Source organism: Falco rusticolus, chromosome 4 (genome assembly GCF_015220075.1).
Source record: "Falco rusticolus isolate bFalRus1 chromosome 4, bFalRus1.pri, whole genome shotgun sequence".
Classification (NCBI taxonomy): domain Eukaryota; kingdom Metazoa; phylum Chordata; class Aves; order Falconiformes; family Falconidae; genus Falco; species Falco rusticolus.
Window position 1 is genome coordinate 11357720 of NC_051190.1, and position 19866 is coordinate 11377585.

Genomic DNA, 19866 nt, shown 5'->3' on the forward strand with positions numbered 1-19866 from the left:
CACTAAGGAAGAGTGGCCGCAGGGAAGCAGGAGCTGGATCTAACTGCCCTCCCTCCCGCACAGCCCCTGGCTGTTCTGTGGCTCTGACCATGCATGCACGTTGCTAGACAAATGTAGATGCTGAAGGAGAAGATGCACCTCACAAATGTAAGGTCAGAGCAGGCAGCGGTTTCTTCTGGAAGCCCAGAAAGGAGCTGGGATCCCAGGATAAGGAGAGTATCAGACATGTTAAGCTCAGCGACAGGCACAAATCAATCTTCATCTTTCTTGAGAAACTGCCTGTACCCAAGGGGCTCCGTTTCAGGAGTTTCCACCCCAATGAACTCCTTTTCTCCCCCAAGACAAGCACAGCACCTATTCTGACTGAGAAAGGGAAGACAATCCCTCTGCAGCCAGAAACGAGCACCCTGACCCACCTGTGGTTATTGTTACGAAGTAAGTGACTGTCTGAAATCCCCAAGACCCTCATCTCCTCTCCTGCCTGCCAAAGCGGATGCTCCACTGAGCACAGTGAGCAGCAGCTGTCTGGATGCCTTACAGAGGAGATCTGCACAAGGAATCTCCATGCATCCCTGACTCCAATCCATCGCTTGCTGCTGCCAGAGTGGGTGCGAGCTCCCAGGCAGAAGGGGCCATGTCAGCAAACACATCTATTGCCTTGGATACGCCCTGGCAACCAGGAGCGCCCATGCTGCTCCTGCACGCTCTTCCCCATCCCTCCTGCACGGAGAACACCACTGCTCCCTCCACCCTGAGCAGGAGGTGCAAAGATGCTCCTGTCCAGCTGGCAAGTGGCTTCCCTAATGCACAGCTCACTCCCTTCATGCTGTCAAGTAACACCCTCCAGATGCTGCCCAAAGACAAGCGTGATCCAGCTGCTGACCTTGGGAGCTGTGATGTGGTAACTGTCTCCCAATTCTGGCTGCAAACAGGCCACTGAGATCTACTGACCACCACAGGCAGAAGCAATGTCCGCTTTGCCACTCTGTTTCAACAGAGAGCACCCATCCTGACTGACACTCTAGCCAAGAACCCTGGGGATTAAAAGATTTTTTGCTATGCAACAGCCCCCACCTGGTGAGTCCCTCAGAGGTCAAGGAGGCTGGTAAGGGCAATGAGCAGCAGCCCACACAAACAGAAACCATCTCCCCTCTGCTGCCTGGTGCTGGTCTTCATGAAGGCCCTTACCAACAGCTACACATCCCAGGGTCCACAGCCACCGTCACTGCCTTGCCGGACGGATGGTGGTTAGCAGCAGGAACAGCCACAGACCACAGGATTGAGGGCATGAGGTCGGGACCCTCTTCAGACAGATGGTGAAGGTTTAGTGCATCTCCCAGGGCTCTGCTGCTCCTCCTGCTGCAGGGATACTCAGGGTTTGCACAAAAAACACCAACCGCAACAGGAACCCTGCCTGCCCTGACATGCTGTGGGTGAAAAGTGAGGGGTTTGCCCCTTGAAACAAGGCCCTGTCAGATGAAATGTTATTTTCAAGGACCAGTGATTCAATCTGCCATCTCCTTTGCCTAAAGACACTCTCAGCTATTCTCGACTCCTCTGCACCTACTCTCTTCCCTGCCCCTCTGCCCACGTGGAGAAGAGCAAGAACTGGCAGATGGGCACAGCGGAAAAACAAGCCAGGAGAAAGCAGCATGAGGTTTGTCCCATGGGAACTAGAAATGCTCCTGGCCTGTCAGCTCTCCTTTGAAGTCACACATTCAACCTTTCGTTAAGGTGCTCTGTCACAGATTAGCTAGCTCCTGCAGAGGAAAGCCCTGCACAGTACAGCCATGCTGCCTTTCCACCAACAAGATCTAAGGATGCCGGAGGGACTGCCACCTCTGCCATCTCTCCTGGGAGATGGAAGCTCAGGGAGAACCCATCCCACTCTCTCCCAGCAAGCTTCTGTCTTAAAAGGCAGCCAAAGACTGAAATCTGAGCTGCTTCTCTGGGCCAACAAATCAACAAGGTAGAAGCAGACACAGGAATCCTCACACTCACTACGAATTGAGTTAACATCTCCATTTGCCACCAGTGTCTCCACTATCCTGCATGCTAAGCTGGGAGCATCCTTCTCCCACCTGGTTCATAAGACCCCACTGATTTTAACCTCAACTTGCCTCAAGTCTTGCAAGGGCTGTTATTCAGACTCACACAAACAGTGAAACTTGAGGTGTTTTGGTCAGAGTTGTGCTGGTTTGTGCTCGTTAAAACAAGGAGCTCTCCATACAACCCAGTTCCCACAAGGCTTCCATCACTTTTGAGGTTCGGAGGTTCAGGGATAGTGAGTTAATCCTCCTTCTAGACTTCCCAGCTAGACACTTAGTCTCTGTCTGGAAACAGCTCCTACTGCCTCACTACCAAGGACGTCCACTTCTCAAGATCAGGTCTCTTTAAGGCACTCATTTTCTTTTACATCCCTCTTCTACGATGTGAAGGAATTTTTGCACCCTGTCCATCTCCTTGGTGTGATCCCAGCATCTTCTTCCCAAGGCTCCTTCCAGGCAAGCTGGTTTCCATCACTCACCTGTGCAACGCAGAGCTAAGAGCTTCCCCATTCTAAGAGTCTTTTCAGCATTTCCCTCGATTCCCCTTTGCCCCAGCCCTAAGGGAACTCAAAGGCCATGTCCCGTTTTCAGTGGCTCCTTCCAACATCCATGTAGCAGTTCTCCTTCAGCAACTGGTCTTCTAGATCCTACAACCCACCAGCCCACCTGGCTGTCCTCTACCTTCAGAAGACCCTCTAAACCTGGCTCCCATATCCTGGGCACATGGAATTGCACCTGCAGACCCTCCCACCTCCCTGTGCTGGTGCTATCCACCCCCACCAGCTTTTGTGGAGAGAAACAGCAACCATGGAACAGAGAGGCCAGGCAGACTCAGGTAACCTGTGCAGAAGTGGGGCAGGGTCTTCTGTTAAAGGAGACAGGTAGCATGGGGCTGGCTGCAATGCCAGATTCATCAGGCTCATTTAATTTCAGCAAGGAAGCAGAGCACTGCCAAAAAGAAGGGTGCCGGAGGAGGGAGGAGGCAATAATGGTACACACCATCAGCTCCTTCCCTGCCAGGGTCTGCTCTCTGGAAGTCTCCCACCAAGATCAGCAATATGTCAGAGCACAAGAGGAACTTGCGGCCACACACAGAGGTGGCATGTGCCAGGTACCCCTTCCAGCCACAAACAAGAGCAGCCAAGCCATAAGGAGCCAGCCTGATCACAGAGAGAGACAACTGAGGAGAACTGTCTGCTGGAGCCACGAAACTATCCCAGCATCCCCGATTAACAGCCTAGCAGCGATGGCCCAGATGAACATAGCCAGCAGCCACAGCTCCATGTCATGTACTCTCCCAGAGCTTCTCAGTCACACCATCCCCTTGGGAGTCTGGTTCACCGATACGAAATTCCACACCTCCACCTCACCTCTTTGCCACCACATCCTTAGCTATGCCCCTTAATGCTTTCCATCAGTAGTGGTATTACTCATATTGCAGCATCCAGCTGTCTTTGCCTCCCTCAGCCGCCCCCCCTTTTCCCTTCCAAGCACTCTTGCAAAGACCCTCAGGCACTATTTGCTAAAGAAACCATCTTGCACAGCCTTCCGTCACTCCAAGTCCTGCATTTTGCACCTCCCAGCAGACCCAGGTCTGGGTTGCACAGATTCACTTCCTTTGCCCTGGGAGAGGTGAACATGAGCTCCAAACCTCTGCAAAGAGCCGTCATTTAGGTGATGTCTTGCTTCCTCTGAAAGCAATACTGAAACTTCCCTGATGCTAGATGGGCCAAGACTTGGCCCTGTGCCAAAGCACAATTCCCCAGACAGACATTTAATTAACTACATTTCTGCCTCTCCTCCGTTCAGAAGAGCTGGTTTCAGTTACCGCCCTACAAGGTTCCCTACCCTGTACTTGCCACTATTAGCTGTTTAAAGCAACTGTGACAGCTCAGAAAAAGGGTGACCCTCATTGCTCTCAGAACACATAACCTGACCATAAGGTCTTTATTGGATTAAATGGGAAGATCATGTTAACCAGTGATTGAATTACTCATAACTAGAAGGCACTGTAATAAAGACAAGAACATTCCTGGGCTCCCACCACAACAATGCAGCCTGGCAGGACCGTTCATGCTAATGCATCTGCCAACCCTGAGAAGCGCAAGGTGCACTCTGCTCACGACTTAAAATGCAGCCAGGTCTGAGGGTAGTATCTGTTCACCATTTTGCAGTATAGAGCAGTAAGGCTTACTGCAAAAAGCCGTACTCCATCTGATTGAAACTGCAGGGGGATTTTGAAGAGGCAAAATGCAATTACTGGTGCTGGAATTTAGCCAGTTGGGGCTAATATCCTAATCTTCCCGAATTGCTAGAGGTTACTATCTGCAACTCCAAGACGGGCCCACACACACAAAAGAGACTCAGGGTAACGAAGTGGTTCGGTCTCATTACACTTAGAATTTGCTTCAGGTAGAGACTGGACACCAAGCACTGCAGCTGTTCCCAACATCCCCATGCCTTTTTTCTGCTCAGTGTGTGAACTGCAATAAGGCTAAAATAAGCCACCCTCACCCAAACACAGAGCCGGTCAGGGACAGCAGCACCAAAATAACACTATGCTCAGAGAAACCCTCTGTCACTGCAGTGCCTCGGTTGAGATGGCTTGTCCCAAGACAGATCCCCTAATGTGTCAGTGTACACTAAACCCGGGTGTAAACAAGAGGCATCCCAGGAGCTGAGCTCAGGCAGGGAGCTGCTCAGTGCTAAGCTTCTTATGCAGACGGTCTTTACCAGGTGCTTCATTTCATTAATGCTTGGGTTGAAGATGGTATTAAGAACTGCAGATTTGCTGTCAGTCTGGATGAAGATGCAGCAGATTTCAGTAAGGCTGAGAGACACTGGGATCCTTCTGGCCAGGGACAAGTAATTCACCATGGAAGGAACTGAACCTCACTATCAGAAAAGTTGGGGGTGGAAGATACTTTATTCCATCAGCCAGCCAGAAAACTTCTTTTTCTTTGAATACAGTCCTTTAACTTTTCTGTCCTGCTATCCCTCATCCTAGCTCTCCTGGGAATCTCTTCTACCAATTACTATGAATAATTAAAAGATTACAATTCCGCCCCCCACAAAGCACCACATGCCATCCTAGTGAATCGCCAACCCCGAAGACCAGATTTGATAGCTCCCAGCACTGTCATGCCTTGGTCTCTTCACCTTCAAAGGCACAACCCTGGAGCTAAAAGAGCAGACCCTAGCTGTAACAAAGCAAGCTTCATGGCAGCCCACCACCACACTGGAAGCTGTGAAGATGCACTCCAGTCCTTGGAGGCTCAGCTGATGGGCAAGGGCGGAGGGACTAAGTGCCTTCATTCCCCAGGCATTCACAAGTCTTGCATCAGTTTTTGGGAGCTTGCACTTCCAGCAATTAATGATTAGGCTGCCTCAACCCAGAGCCTTCATGGGGCACTGCATCCTCAGCCAAAGGAGAACACCAAGAGGTGCAAACCAGGGAGCACTCCAAGATGGATACACCAGATAACTCTTCCACTAAAAATCAGGGACTCAAAGGGACCTGCAGTCCTAATGAGTCCTGTCTTCTAGTCCTAAAGCTAGAAGAGATGTTGCATCTGTTGCCCTGGAAATCCGGTGTGACAGTAGGAAATGTGGGGGGATTGGAAGCTTCCAGGCAAAACAAGATGAGGAAGGTGGGAAGAAGGGCCAGATGCGAGTCCCTGCAGGGCCACTATCTTCAGGGTTGATCTGTGGCTCAAACCGATTTGATACCAAAGATGAAACAAAGCAGCCAAACCCAAACTACAACCTGAGAATCTTCCAGGTTCCCTAGAAGCCTGAAGGCAGCAGGATGCAGAAGTAATAGGTTCACAGCTTCACTGACTTGCCTCTCGGCTGAAGTATGAGTCACACGCTGCTGCTTTCTGTAAGGATACGGCATCCACATTCCCACTAAACCTAATCCGTCCCTTCCAGATGCAGCTCCACTGGGTAGCAGCTGCGCATCGGTTAGCACACATGCAAGCGTGCACTTCTGTGCACCCTCAGACAGAACGAGACAAATCTGAGGGTCCTTCCACAGGCTGGTGCTCACTGATGTCAATATAGATTTACTGTTCCGTAGCATAAGTCAGCAAAAGCACGTTATTCAGGAGAGTCAGAGCCCCAGGCTGAGCTGTGCTCTGCTAGTGGGAGTTTGTTCTCACTTTCTAATAGACTAACAAGTGGCCCTAAATGCCACATGTTTTCCAGAAATATATTTAAAGGATGTTTGAGAGCACTTAAAAAAAAAAGCAGCAGCTGCAGATAGTTATTACTTTTTGTCTCTTACAGTCTCAAAGCTGCACAAAGGCAGAGGAGTCTCCCCACACAGACTTCAGAAGAACATTAAAAAAAAGAAAGGACAGATGACTAATACAGCTTTGACATCTCAGGAGATGTGACTTATCTGCAAGAAGACCACCGATTTCAGGCCCAATTTCTTTATGCCAAACATAGAAAGAAGCCAGCACAGGTCTCCTTTCATTGTGGGGAATCTTCTCTCTAGTGGTGTAACAATCTCATTTTGTGCCTTTATAGATACAGGATCTCAAATCTGTGCCTGGGACAGAGCCATCAGCTGTGCTGGGCTACACTGTCATTTGGAGAAAACCCCCACATAAGCAAAACTTACACCATAAACAGCACCTGTTTGAAACTGTTTAATGAATCTATACATTGAAAATAACCTAACAGACGTCATCACACAGTCCCACAAGGTATCACATGGCATCTGTCACACATGCAGCATGTAAGATCCATTGGTTGTGTGCATCTCATGCACAGGCTTCGCATGACAGGAGAAGGCTGCCCAATTTAGGTATGCTATTACAACATCCTTTATTGTAAAATGACACACAGCAGGTTTCTAATTAAATTTTAAGTAGAAATGTGCTCCCAGCTCTTGAATAATTCAAACTGTTCTATTAACCAAGGTTCTGAAATGCCACCAAGACACGAGCTCTGGACACAGCAACGGTCAGGGGGAAAAAAACCGTGCTTGGAAGCACAGAATCGGTTAGCTGGACAGCGGATAGGACAGGGTACATGTAAAGGACAGCTGAAAGAGCACATCTGTTCATGGAGGAAAGCACTGCAGGCAAGAACGGAAGAAGAGATGAGCGTGTTCTGCATACAAATGGAGCAAGGCACGTGCAAGAGGCGAGGCTGGGTTCGGTACCCAGTGCATCTCTCTCTCAATGCACAAGCACATGCTGTTCTCCAAGTCACGTCCAGATCTGTGAGTACATGCAGGTGCCTGCTGGCACACAAATAAAAGCACCGCTGAGCACGCTGCCAGCGCGTGAGAGCGGGTATGCCAGAGCATGTCCCAAGGATGTGCTGACAGGAGCACGCACCATCCGCCCCCAGCATCGCTGCGGGGGCGGCATCTGTACAGCTTCCCCGCAGCCAGGCCTGCAAGTGCCTGGGGGGCCACACGAGCTGCAGGGCAGCAAGAGCACGGCCAGATGACTTTAGCAGCAGTGTTAGTGAGCAAAGGGCTTTGGAGACCTAAGCTGGGATGGCTCTTGCCCTGCATGGTGTGTGCTGTGCCCCAGTGGGCAGCCCTCAGCCCTCTGCGAGCACAGGTCTTGCTTAAGGTCACAGAAATCAGTGAAGATGAAACAAGACTTGTGCCTTCTAACTGCAGAGCTCCGTCAGACCTGCTGAGAGGGAGGCAGCAACACTGCATAAGGAGGAGGGATAAGACTGAAGCCTGGCCCCTGGGTAACACTTAATACATGCCCCACATGACACTTAAGAGCAGGAGCATGTGCAATAATCTCCTAAGCTACCGGAAACCCTGCAACACTCCTCCTCCTTCCTCCCATCCCGCTCCCTGACAGCATCTCAAAGCCAATGAGGGGCTCAGGGGGAGACCGCTGGGTCCCCTCAGTGGTCTCAAAAAAACACTCCACAGAGGAAAGCAAGGTCAAATGCCAACAGAACTCTTTTTGGCCATGACTCCCCAGGAAGCAGGCAGGACAGGGTAGGCACCAGGACAGCTGCCCCGGGGAGAAAACCTGCTGCCTTCTATTGGGCCAAATCCCCACTAAAGTCAGAGTGAGGAATCCAGAACTTGGCCCAGGGAACTCAGCTTTGACTCAAACCCCAAGATGGACTTGATCATTGAGCTGGTGTCTTCAGACTCGGGTTGTGCTTAATTGGCAGCAACAGAAAGAAGGAACGGAGAGCGTAATAGGGAGAAGGAGAGAAAGAAGACCACAGAGTGGGAAACTAGGTGGAGACAATACTTTTCCCAGGTCATAGCAGCTCAGGAATAAAGGCTAAGCTGTAACTTGGTTTCTAAAGCCCGTGCTTGCTCAGGGTTCACTGGGGACACATCAGGCACTGAGGTGAGAAAATAGAGCTGACGTTTAATCTCAGGCCCTCTTAGCGAGAGTTGTTTCAAAGCACTAAGACAGATCCCTGCATCCTCCCACCTCCCCAGAGTCCCTGCAGAGCAGGCAGGGAGAATGGGGCAAAAGTAACCTACCTGTTGCCGGTCCCAAGTCCAGGCTGGAGTCGTTGAGCTCTCCCCCATCTTCCCAGAAGTACTGCGGGGGCTGTAAGATCTTGGACTCCTCATTCTCCTCGCTGGCAAAGCCTGATCCTGGGGCAGCATGCAAAGAGCCAGGGGCAAGATCAGGCTCTGCAGCCTCTCGGCTGGTTTGCTCATGGGAATTCAGAGCCTCCAGGTGGGACATCATGGCAAACTCCAACATGGAAGTTGACGTGAGGCCATCAGTGGTTGGCTCCGAGGAGGAGGCAAGGCAGAGGCACAAGGTCCCTGTATAATGACAGTAAATCCATATTACAGGTAGGACTGACAACCACTGGGCTTGTCTTCCCCTTGCAGCCCATTCCTACCAAACCAACCTGTTGCACACACCTGCCTTCTTCAGGGTCACTTGCCCCTCAGATGGGCTGTGCTCTCAACTGATGAGAAAAATCTGGGAATTTTGGGAAACACCCACAAACCATGAAGAGCAGGATTTACACCCAGGAGTTGGTGCCAAGCAGCCATCCAGCCCAGGGACACCTCTCTTCAATGGGGCCATGACAGTTCACCCTCTCTGAGTTTTTTTGCCTCTTCAGAAGGACGGGTGCCTTGTTAGTCACCCATCCTGGAAAGAAGGTGAAATGTCTTATACTTAAGTCACGAAATTCTGGCCCTGTGAAGTCCGACTGTCATCCAGGCAAGATCGTTTGCACACCCTAGTGCTCCTAATCTGCAGCTATATTATATGCAGGGCGACTGATTTAAACCAAAATTATTTACATCACCAATATTAATCATGTTTTAAATCAGCAGGCTGGAAATCTATTTTTAAGTCATTGATTTGAACTTTATTTTGCATTCATATTTTTTGCTTTCTTAAGGGCGGGCTGGCTGTCACAAGTAAGAATTAAAATGTACCAATAGCAAACATCTACCTAACATGAAGCAGGGAGGCAGGTTGCATTTTACACTTTTCTTTCAACAATTACATCCTTGTTATTTCTATTTCATCAATTAGAAGGTTTGACTGACACTTCTCGATTCCTAGATGAGAGTTTAATTGTGATTTGTGTCAAGGCTCATTCACATGCATGTCAAATTTCCATCAAAATGCAAAAAAACAGCACCTGGAACTTGGCTTTATTCAGCCGATAAATATCATGATAAATACGGCGACATAAGGAAAAAAAATGAGATTACCAAAATATGTTTTACATTTAAAACAGCTTTGTTAAGCAAGCAAAGTAACTAATTTGGGTGAACTGAACCAAATGCTTCCTAGCCCTCTGTTCTTCAGCACATTAAAACTAGAAGATCTCATCCTCTCACAGCTGATTTTTATTCATAGATTAAAAGAAATAAGGACAAGTTTTCCCGCTTTCTCAGCTCATGCTCAGTTTCTAAATTCTTAATGAACTAGTCGCTGAACTGAACTAATTGAATAAGCTGAAATGAAGACTAATTTGGTATTTTTCTTTGGCAACTGATCTTCTCGACAAGAGAAATGCAGCAGATCTAATCCATCTGGACTTCAGTAAAATATCTGATATAGTGCCTCACACAGAATTACAAGAGAGGCAAGAAAAGACACCGATTAGCAGGAAAACTGTAAGGCAGCTGTAAGGCACTGGCTATACAAAAAATGACAGAGGCTTGTGCTGGAGGGAGGCTATTAGTGGAATTCCTGAAAGTCTGTCCTTGGATCTGCTGTTCTTTAACATTTTCCTAAGTGACCTTGGAATAAAAATGAAGAACATGATAATGAAATTATCCAAGGACACAAAGTGAGGAGACATCCTCACTGCAGAGACTGTTGGTACAGCTAGGTGATCTTGACAATGAAAACAACAGAAATATTATGAAAAAGAGTAGTACAAAGTGGTAAGTCACCACCTTGAGAACTAGCACCAAACATTTCTTATAAAGATAGGAAACCATTCATTAGAAATGTCTTAAGCGGAGAAACTCCAGTGTTAGAAACAGCTCTGAGATATCACTGGAATGCAGATGTGAAAAAGCTTGCACAGTCCTGAAATATTAGAAATAGAGAGATTTTACAAAGCACTGCTGAGACATCACCTGGATGCTGCATGCAGACTTGGATACACGTGGCCTGAAATGATTTAAGCAGAGCTGAACTGCCTTCAGGCAAGGGCACAGACTAGGCAGCCTCCCGAGGTTCCTTCCCACCACTATGTCCTACAACTCCACGCCCCAGAAGGACAAATTCAAACCAGGGCAAGTGCCAAGACAAGCTGTGGGGCAATGGCAGATGGGCTGGCCCTTGTGCTTTCACTGAAAACATCAGCTTGTTAGCACAAAAAGTTTGGGAGTTGCTGCTTGCTTGCCAGGCTGACTACCAAACCTGCCCTGGGAACGCTGCAAGCCAGAAATGCATTTCTCAAGCCTTCTGCTTGCTCTGACCCTCTCCACCTTCTTCCACAATTCTCTGAACTGAGCAAAATCCAATATTGGTTACTCTTTCCCATATACACTTGGGCCAGGCTTCAGCACTTCTCAATCTCGTTTATTTTGTTCTATTGATCTAGGGCAAGATCAGCTGAGGCCAGCGCAGCAACAGAAAGGGAACGGCAACAGAGGCAGAGTATCAAAGGGGAAGGAAGCTACTGCAGCATCACGGAGCCAACCAAAGCGCCTCTGGGCATCCCTGGGGATGGGCCGGCTCCCCGTAAGCTGCGCACACACAGCAAAGTGCACGACTGGAAATGAAAATTCGCACGTGTCTTGTGCACGAGCACAGACCTGGAGAGACCCGGCCAGGTCAGCCCCCGTGCAGATTCAGCGATGCTCACCAGGCTCCAGCATGATGATGCCTACTCTGGGCTTACCCAGGCTGACACAGGACACCTGCATCACTAACCAAGAGCGCTGCTGAGCCCCATGCAGCCCACTGGAGAGCACCTGTCTTGAGGAGCTTACGGCTTAAGCAAACATGAGAGACAGCAGTGAGGGGGAGAAAGGGAACATCATTCTCAAAGTTATCCAGAAAAGGGAAGCAGAAGGATGGGGAGAGACCACGGCAGGTCCAAGGCCTCATGGAAAATCTGGTGTAGTTGGGACTGCAACTGACTACCTGGACCTTACGCCAGCTCTTTATCCACCCCAATGCCTCAGTTTCCTCTGACTCCCACTAGCAGAGATGTGGTGATACAGCGTGGCTGGAAAGCCAAGGCACTTCAATTCCCATCCCGGTTCTCCCAGCCAGGCAGGCAAAGCCTCAAAATGCAACTCTGCACCAGCTCCAAAGAGGGGCTCGAGCCTCTCCGTTTCCATCGCTACACCCCGTTTGGGCTGCCTCCAGAGCTCAGCCACAGCCCATCCCACCACCTCTACAGCAGACGTCTCTGTGGCAGGTGAACCTGGGCACCCAGAAGGCTAATCCCATCCATGTGGGAAACTCGGATCCCAGGAGTTCGTTTACCCTCATTTAACTCTGAAGTGTTTACCCAGTTAAAACCCCTAAGCTGCATTATCTTGTTTGCTGGGATGCTCTGCTCTCCTCAGCCCAAGATAAAGCTACACCACTTCATCCCTAAGAATAAGTCAGTAATAGACAGAGCCTGAGCAAGGCAGGTTTCTCCTGGGGTGGATCTGGAGTAAGACCACACCTTGGGGCCTGACCCACGGGTACAGGATGCAGAGGCTGGCCTGGGGGAACCCTCCGTGCCAGCACCAGAGTGCCACAGGGCTAACGGCACCATTGCACCAGTGTACAAACCAGTACCTCTCCAGACAGCATCCTGACATCGCTTCATGCCTTCTGCACCAGCAGCAAAAACAAAGGTGTGGGGTGCCAAACAGCACCCCCAAGATTTGCCACCTTACTCCTCTCTTCCAAGCATCTCATAAAGGAGCTGAACGCAGCTGTCAACTCCAAGGCAAAGAAAGAATCAAAGCACAAGCTGAGCGGGGAGGCAGGGGAGCACAGCCAAGAGAGGAAATCTAATGCCCAAGACATCGGTGGCTAGCTGTTTTCCTCCTAGGATGGGGCACGGGGATTAGATGACTTCTATCAGCCATCAGTCTCCCAATTTTGTATTCTAAAAGGCAGATCAAGCGACAGGAATAAAGAAACACAAACGAATAAAAGCCCTGCAACCATAGATGGGAGGGAGCAGGGAACGGAGCCAGGGCTTGCCAGCTGCTTCAATGGGGCGTTTGTCTCTCATTTCTATTTTTGCGGCACCTCTGCGTAACCTGGAGGAGATGAGGCTCTGCATGCTAAAAAGGGCAGCCAGCCTTCGCGGAAACGGCAGGGCTGTGAGCAGAGGAGGAAAAACCCTCCCCAGATCAGGCAGAGGAGGGGCGAGAAAGGAGAGAAAGTAGGAGAGGTAGGTGGAGGGGGGAGCGGGAACAAAGGCAGAGCGCGCTCGCCAAAATCGGCACGGGAGCTCCTGTGCTGGCTGCCAGCTCTCCAGCTGCCAGCACCCACCGAGGTGGCACGTGGAGGTAACACTGACCTTGTAAAAGGTGCTTCACCTCTATCAGGAGCAGAATGGCGAGATTTCAACAGCAGCGGATAATACTGCAGTGTTACCTCTCTAAGGCCGCTGGAAAAAAGCCAGCCAGGAGGATACACAGATGAAATGAGTTTGCCAGTTGCTGACACCACTGGCCCCTCCGAAAACCGTTCTGAGTCAAAGTGGTGAAGCTTACTCTGTTCAGCTCAGCAGAGGATTTGATGCAACAGCCCCAGACAAGGCAGATGGGGGAGTTTCGCTCAACAGCAGGAAAAAGAGACAACAAAAAAACTGAGGAAAGAACATCTGCCATCTCCCTCCCAAATTGCTGCGAATAAGGGCAGTTTCACATTTCTAAACAATTCTAAAGGAACCCCAAAGTATTTTCTGCATTAGCTGACCAAGAACCACTTTATCCCTTTGCCACAAGGCAAGCCACCCCTCCACGGGACAGGGCAGCTGTTTAAAAGCTTCCAACTGGCCTACTGAATAGGACTAGAAATGAAAAAGGAAATAAGTCGTTCCTGTATCCAGCTGAAATGAGAGGAGGGATTTGGGGACATGAAATGGAACCTGGCTGTGACTGTGTCAGCCTTTAAAATTGTCTTGCTTTTTAATTAACAACAAAAAAACCCTCAATTTTCTCTCCAAAGCAACACACAAACACCCCTTAGATGCCATCACAGTGGCCTGACCTGTAGAGGGGCTGGTGTGCCCCTCAGTCTACCCAGCTGAAGGTCAGTTTTACCTCTCCAGTGCCACAGAGGCAGAATCAGCCTGCTGAAGGGAAAAGCACTCACCTGAAGACACGCTCTGACTTACCTGTCTCTCACCACCGACTAGCAGAGCCTGTACAACACCTCCCAAGGGCACAATGGGTACCAGGGGGGTCAGAGCATCTCAGTATTGCCAACGCAGCAGCCGCAACAACATCCATCTGGCCCTGCTACCATTGACCTTCCTTTCAAGCCCACCCCAAACCCAGGAGCTACCCAACAATGTTATTTCCTTGGAGAGCTGGGTCAGGAATGGGTCATTTACTGATAATGAGTTAGGACAGAAATACAATGACCAGATGAGGGAAGCATCTGCCAGGGATATTTCCCCCCTCCCAGATCACCACCTGGAAAAGCCGGGGAGCATGGCCCCAGGGCAGAACAGCCAAGGGCACAAACCACTTCCAGAACATAACCAAACACAAAGTAACTGAAATAGCAAAAAAGGATCCCAACTGTAGACAGTGGAGGAAGAGAAGAAAATGTTGTTCAATGGAGGCATGTCCCAGCTGGTTGCCCCATGCTCACCTGGAATATCTGCACCTCAGACCCTCAACAGCTTGCACAGGGAAGCATATGGGATGACCGCCTATCAGACCAAGTCCTTTTGGTGCTAATTCAGAGTTACAGACCATACCGTGCTGTGACAGTCCACCTAAGAGACCTCTCTCAGTCCAGCTCACTCATGGCTTTACTGATGCTTTCCTATGCCGCGCTACACCACTTACAAACCCAGCCAGGTCCCTATCTCTGAGATAATTTCCAATTAAGGTTTCAGACAAGATCAGGCTGCCATCCTCCTCTGGTACTGCCCCCAGCCAGGTCCCTCACCAAGCGTCCCTCTAACCATCCACCTTTCCATGGTCCCACTGCAAAGCAATGGGAAAAGCACTCGGGTGTGTGGGGAACAAACACACCAACTTGCACCAACAAGAGGGACAAGGCACAACTGAAGAAGCCCTTGCAATGGGGCAACTCTTTAGTGGGAGACTCTAGAGCACACTAGCTGTGCCAGCATCTTTAAGCTTTTACAGATCTTCACAGCTAGCACAGTCAGAGAGCTCAAACACCAGGCTACAGGGTGTGCATGTCTGCATGTACTGAGTAGGCGCTACCTTGCGAAGGACTATCAGCATTTGGTCCCTTGGCATTTCAGCAGAGAACATCTATAGCACGCAGACCCAGGTACACCCACGGGAGATGGCAAGGCACTGCCAGAAGATGGACCTGCTTTTGCAGATAATTGCAGATGTGCCCTTTGTCAGCACACGTGCACCATAGGCCTGACCTCCAGGGGTGCTGGGCATCCTCAGCCCACCGCTGAGACGAGTCTGTTCTCCTGACACGATCAGTAACATCAGGACTGTTCTGGGCACCACCACCCACCTCCACAGAAAAGACTCCATGCAAGCAGGTCATGCCAACTCAGACAAGCCTGTTTGTCCTTCTCCCTTTGCTCAACCATTCATGCTGAGAGTCACAATCCTGCCTGGTTTCAGTCTCCCAGACTGTTTGCCTTCGCTCCCTCCCCAGATCGTCTGGTAGCCTTCACACCTCCCTCCTCTGCTGCTGCAACGTCTGCTCTCCTCCACGCTTCTTGCTATCAACAGTGGCAGCTCCCAGCTCAGGGCGGGAGGAGACGGAGCCCCTGGGGAAACAGCGTCGGGTAGACAGTTGCATACAGCAGAAGTGAATTTTCTTTCCTTCGTTACCTTTCATATTCCTCCTCAAACAGCCCACAGGCCCCCAGGGGTTAACAGACCACAGGATGAAAGTCACTGATCTAAAAAAACCGCAGCCCACAGATTCCTTTGCCCTCTTGCAGGTCCAAAGCATTTTCATCTGCCTGCTAAAAATCACCTCACCAGGCCTGTGCTTCCTCTTCTTGCTCTGTCCCAACCTGGACCGTGTACCCAACGGCGCTCGGTCCAATTTCCAGCACACCAAATAAAGGCTCGTGGCTGCTTCATCTTCAAAGCCTCCCCACCTGGGCAGAGCAAGCACTACCACAGATGCAGGAAGGACTTCCCTCAAGACAGAGCTGCCCGTCAAAATATAACAGAAGCCTTTTATACCTCAAAAAGTCTCTAAAACTCACAGAGCACAAAATGGTTATGCTCTGCTCCAGCCCCTGAGCAGAGCAGTGATGACCACCCTGCCACATGCTGGCATGCCACGCAGCAGTCTCACCCCCAATAGGCTCTGCTCGCCAAACCACCTCAGGCATCCTAGGCAAAAGAGCTCATGCAAAGGCTTGGCAGTCCCAGGGCACACCTACGGGTCCTGACTGCCTTCACAACACAGCAGGCAGGATAGGAAAAGCCGAGAGCGGCTGCAGTTGTCATACAGAAGGAGGGCTGCAAAGCTGCTTTCCCAACAGTAAAAACTTAGCCACAAAACAAAAATGTACATCCAAGCCCCAGTAACCACAGTGGGGCTTAACCACCGTTAAGCTGTTAACTAAGTTAACCCTGTTAACTAAGGCACAGGGATGAAGGGGGGCTGATCCGAGCCCCAGCAGGGCGTACCTTCCTTGCCAGCATCCCTGGCCGTCTGAACAAACCAACGCAAGTGTTTGCTTTGCCTCTGTGCAGGCTGCGCTCGTGTGGCTGACAAATAGCCTCTCTCCATTCTTGTGGGATTACGTGTTTCAACAGCCAGCAAGAACGGGAAACAAGCTCACCCGACCACCAGCTGCGGGCCATGATGGACCTTCCCTGCAGCCCTTCTCCCCTGGGCTCTGCAGCAGGGCTGCTGCTGCTCACTCAGGTACCCACAAAATGCCAGGGCTTCTTCCCACGCTGAGTGAGTGGAAAAAAAAACTTTTGTGCACTCTGATCTGCAGCTCATCACCGGCAGCTTCCCCTTGAGGGCTTAATATAGTTATTTCTACCCCTGATGCCTATAATTAAATGAACATTTCCTTATGGCACTGAAGAGACCAAGGAAAAACTGACTACAGGGAACGTTCATCCATCCTGATTTATATTCCCTCATCTCAGGCTCGTTCACACAACGCTAACAAGGAATTTTCTAAGCAGGCAGAAGGAGGGGGGGGGGGAAAAACCCAACCCTTAAATAGCCCACATGCAGCCAAGCACCTGGGAAGACAAGAAGAGGGAAGAGACCAATTCCCTCCTTTCTCCCCCTGCTTTTAACCACATCATTTTCCTACTTGTAAAAACAAAAGGGCTCAGATACCCTAGAGCCTGGAGAGAGGTTTCCACGCTCTGCCAGCAGACCTGTGCTGCCCAGCAGCCTGATGGGACCCTGATGAGGCGCACATCCTGTTCCAGCCCATCCCGCAGGTCTACAGAGGCTCCTGATCCTGGGAAGTACACAGGGATTTGCACTCAGTCCCTCCAGCTCTCCCTCAGGTATTAACTATTCTTGTGCTGTGGAACTGGAGGAGCAAGAGTACACTGAATTATTCCAGACTGGAACTGATCCTGAACTGCTGAGCAAAGCTACTAACCAAAACCTTGATTTATAAATTCCCAGCAGTCTGCATCTCCACTCCTGACTTCCCATTTAGGTAGGAGTCCAGGTGTCCAGAGATGCCTGGCCAACTGAGTCCAACCCCCCAGAGATGCCACAACCCACCAGGATTACCAGTTTCACTAGATTAGGAACTGAGCTGTCCCTCCGAGCTGCTGCCCACCTCCTGCCCCTACACCTCTCCCTGCTAGGGCAGCAGAGGGGATCACAGGGAAAGCCAAGGACCCAAATCCTCCATGTCATCACCAGCTGGGCACCAATACTTGAAAGTTTCCAGCAGCCTCAGCAGAATACAAAACACACCTCAGCACGTCAGTATCGGCTGCGGTCCTTTTGGCCACCGGATTTTAAAACCACCATGAGGTCCATCTCCCTCCTACACAGACTAAATGCAGCTTTCAAGCGAAGGGGATGGAGCCAACCCTCGCCAGCAGGGTGGGAATACAGCAGCTCCCCACACACGCCTTGCCCTGCTCCGTGGAGGAGATGGAGGTCTGGCTGAATCTGGGGCACGGATCTCCTGCTAACACATGGCTAAAGGACCTTTGCCAGCCTTGCCTGACGTTCTGCCTAATGTGGACAACCTGCCTGGAGAAAGCCACAAAACTGGCTCCCTCCTTCAGCTCTGGAAAGGCTTATTGCTTCTGTGCCACAGAGTATTGGCACAAAACCCCAACAGGTTTCTGATCCATTTTGTTCTTTAAGCTCACTATTGTTTGCAAACCTAAAAGGCTTTATCCCTTCTCTTTAGGGAGCCCCAAATGACAAGGGCGAGGCACTGCACATAGAGCTCACGGACGACACATTCCCCCATGAACGTTTTTGGGAGATTGGGGTAATAAGAGAGATGTGCCAGGGGCCTGGATGTCACCGTATCACAGCTCGGTTGTGCTGGAAGACAGTGACTGGTTGGGAAATCAGCCCTTCCCTCCCTGCCAGAATGACTCAAGACAAAGACTCCCCCACTCTTCAAATGGCCCAGTTCGAAACTCCTCTTCCACGCTCACATTTCTGTACAAAAGGGACAGGGGTAGGGAGGAAGAAGGCACTCTCAGCCTCACGGGTCTTTGGGGGGATGCCTTTGTTGGGAAATTTCCCCAGACTATTTAAAAATAGAAGCAGAACCTTCACAGCTATTCCGAGCATCATTATTCCTGCACTTAATTGCCTTTCCCTGGCACCCTACCTCTCCTCCAAATTTCAAAAGGAGGCTCTTGGGGAAACGCGGCGCAATTTGCGGTTCCCCCTTCCTTTGTGCCAGTTTCGCGGTAGTTAGCAAAACCACCGCGACGCCAGACAAGCCACCAGCGCAAGGGAAGGCGGTTCGGGGGCAACGCCGCCGTAGCAGGGTCCACCCCGCCGTCCCGGGCCACGTCCATCCCGCCCGCGCCCCGAAAGCGCCGGCCGCGGCGTGCGGGGCCCGGCAGGGAGCAGCGCTGCGTACCCCCCCCCCCCCCGACCCCGGTGAGCCCCTGTCCCCACGGGGCGGAACCCACGTGCATCAGCGCCGGGGTCCCCTGCCACCCCCCGGCGGGCGTCCCGGGGCAGAGACCGGACGCTGCAGAGGGCTCCGATGCCCGGGGGGGGGGCACTGCCCGGTACCCAGAGGGAGCTCCGGGGTGGGCAACAGCGACCCGACTCAGGTCCCGGTAGCCCAGGGGATCAACGGTGCTTGCGGGGGGAGGGTGGGGGTGATGAGGACCTGCCTCCCGCGGGGGTCCCGGTGTCCTGAGGCATTGGGCCCACCGCGGGTCATCGTCCCCCGAGGTTGGAGGGTCGGGGGGGGGGGGGGGGGGCGCGGAGCAGACGCGCCTCCCGCCGGCGGTCCTGGCGCTCGGGGCGCTCCGGTGCCCAGGGAGGGGACGGACATCCACCCACCGCCCGGCCCCGCCGCGGGGGGTCCCGTCAGCCGGCCCACCCCAGCCCACGGGGATGGCGGCGACCCCCGCCCCACCAGCCTTCACTCACCGGCGGCCAGAAGCAGCAGCAACGCCGGGGCCCGGTGCAACGGCTGCATGGCGGCGGCCGCTGCCCTGCCGCGCCGCCTCTTCACGGGGAGCGGGGCCGCCCCGCCGCCCGCCGGGCTCTGCCCCTCGCCGCCGCGCACGCCCGCCGCCCGGCCCCGCACTGCATCCCGCCGCCTGGCGCCGCCTCCGCCCGCCGCCGCTGCCCGCCGCTCCGGGGGCGGGGGAAGCGGCGGGGGGGGGTGTCCTAACTGCCCGCCGGGTGCGCAGACAGAGCGGCCGGGGCAGAGGCGGGGCGCGGCCGGTGATGTGCCCCTAATGTCTGTCTGCCGAGCCGCCGGTGCCCGGCCCGCCCCCCTCACCCCGGCTGCAGGCCCCGGGCAGCGCCGGCGCCCACAACGAGTGCCGGCGGCGCGGCTGCTTGCGCGGCGGTGGGTGATCAGCCCCCGCGGCGGGAAGGCGGGAGCCGCCGCACCCCCCGGCGACGCCCCTCTCGGCCGGGCGGGGGGCAGGAGCGCGGCCCCGCGGGAAGGCCGCTCCCTGGCAGCGGGGGCAGGGCGGCCCTGACAGGACGGACCCCGCGCCGAGGACCCTTAACGC

At 52.2% G+C, this 19866-nt stretch overlaps 1 protein-coding gene across 1 annotated transcript in view; it reads right to left on the reverse strand.

Annotated features, from left to right (window-relative positions):
- Positions 1-19652, reverse strand: part of PODXL2 (podocalyxin like 2) — a 31648-nt gene extending 11996 nt beyond the window's left edge. The window contains exons 1-2 of the mRNA XM_037386902.1: positions 19271-19652; positions 8542-8835 (exon numbers count right to left, since the gene is read on the reverse strand). Of these exons, the coding sequence (XP_037242799.1) occupies positions 8542-8835; positions 19271-19319 (343 nt within the window). The 5' untranslated portion in view covers positions 19320-19652. The remainder of the gene's footprint in view (positions 1-8541; positions 8836-19270) is intronic.
- Positions 19653-19866: the final 214 nt, after the last annotated feature.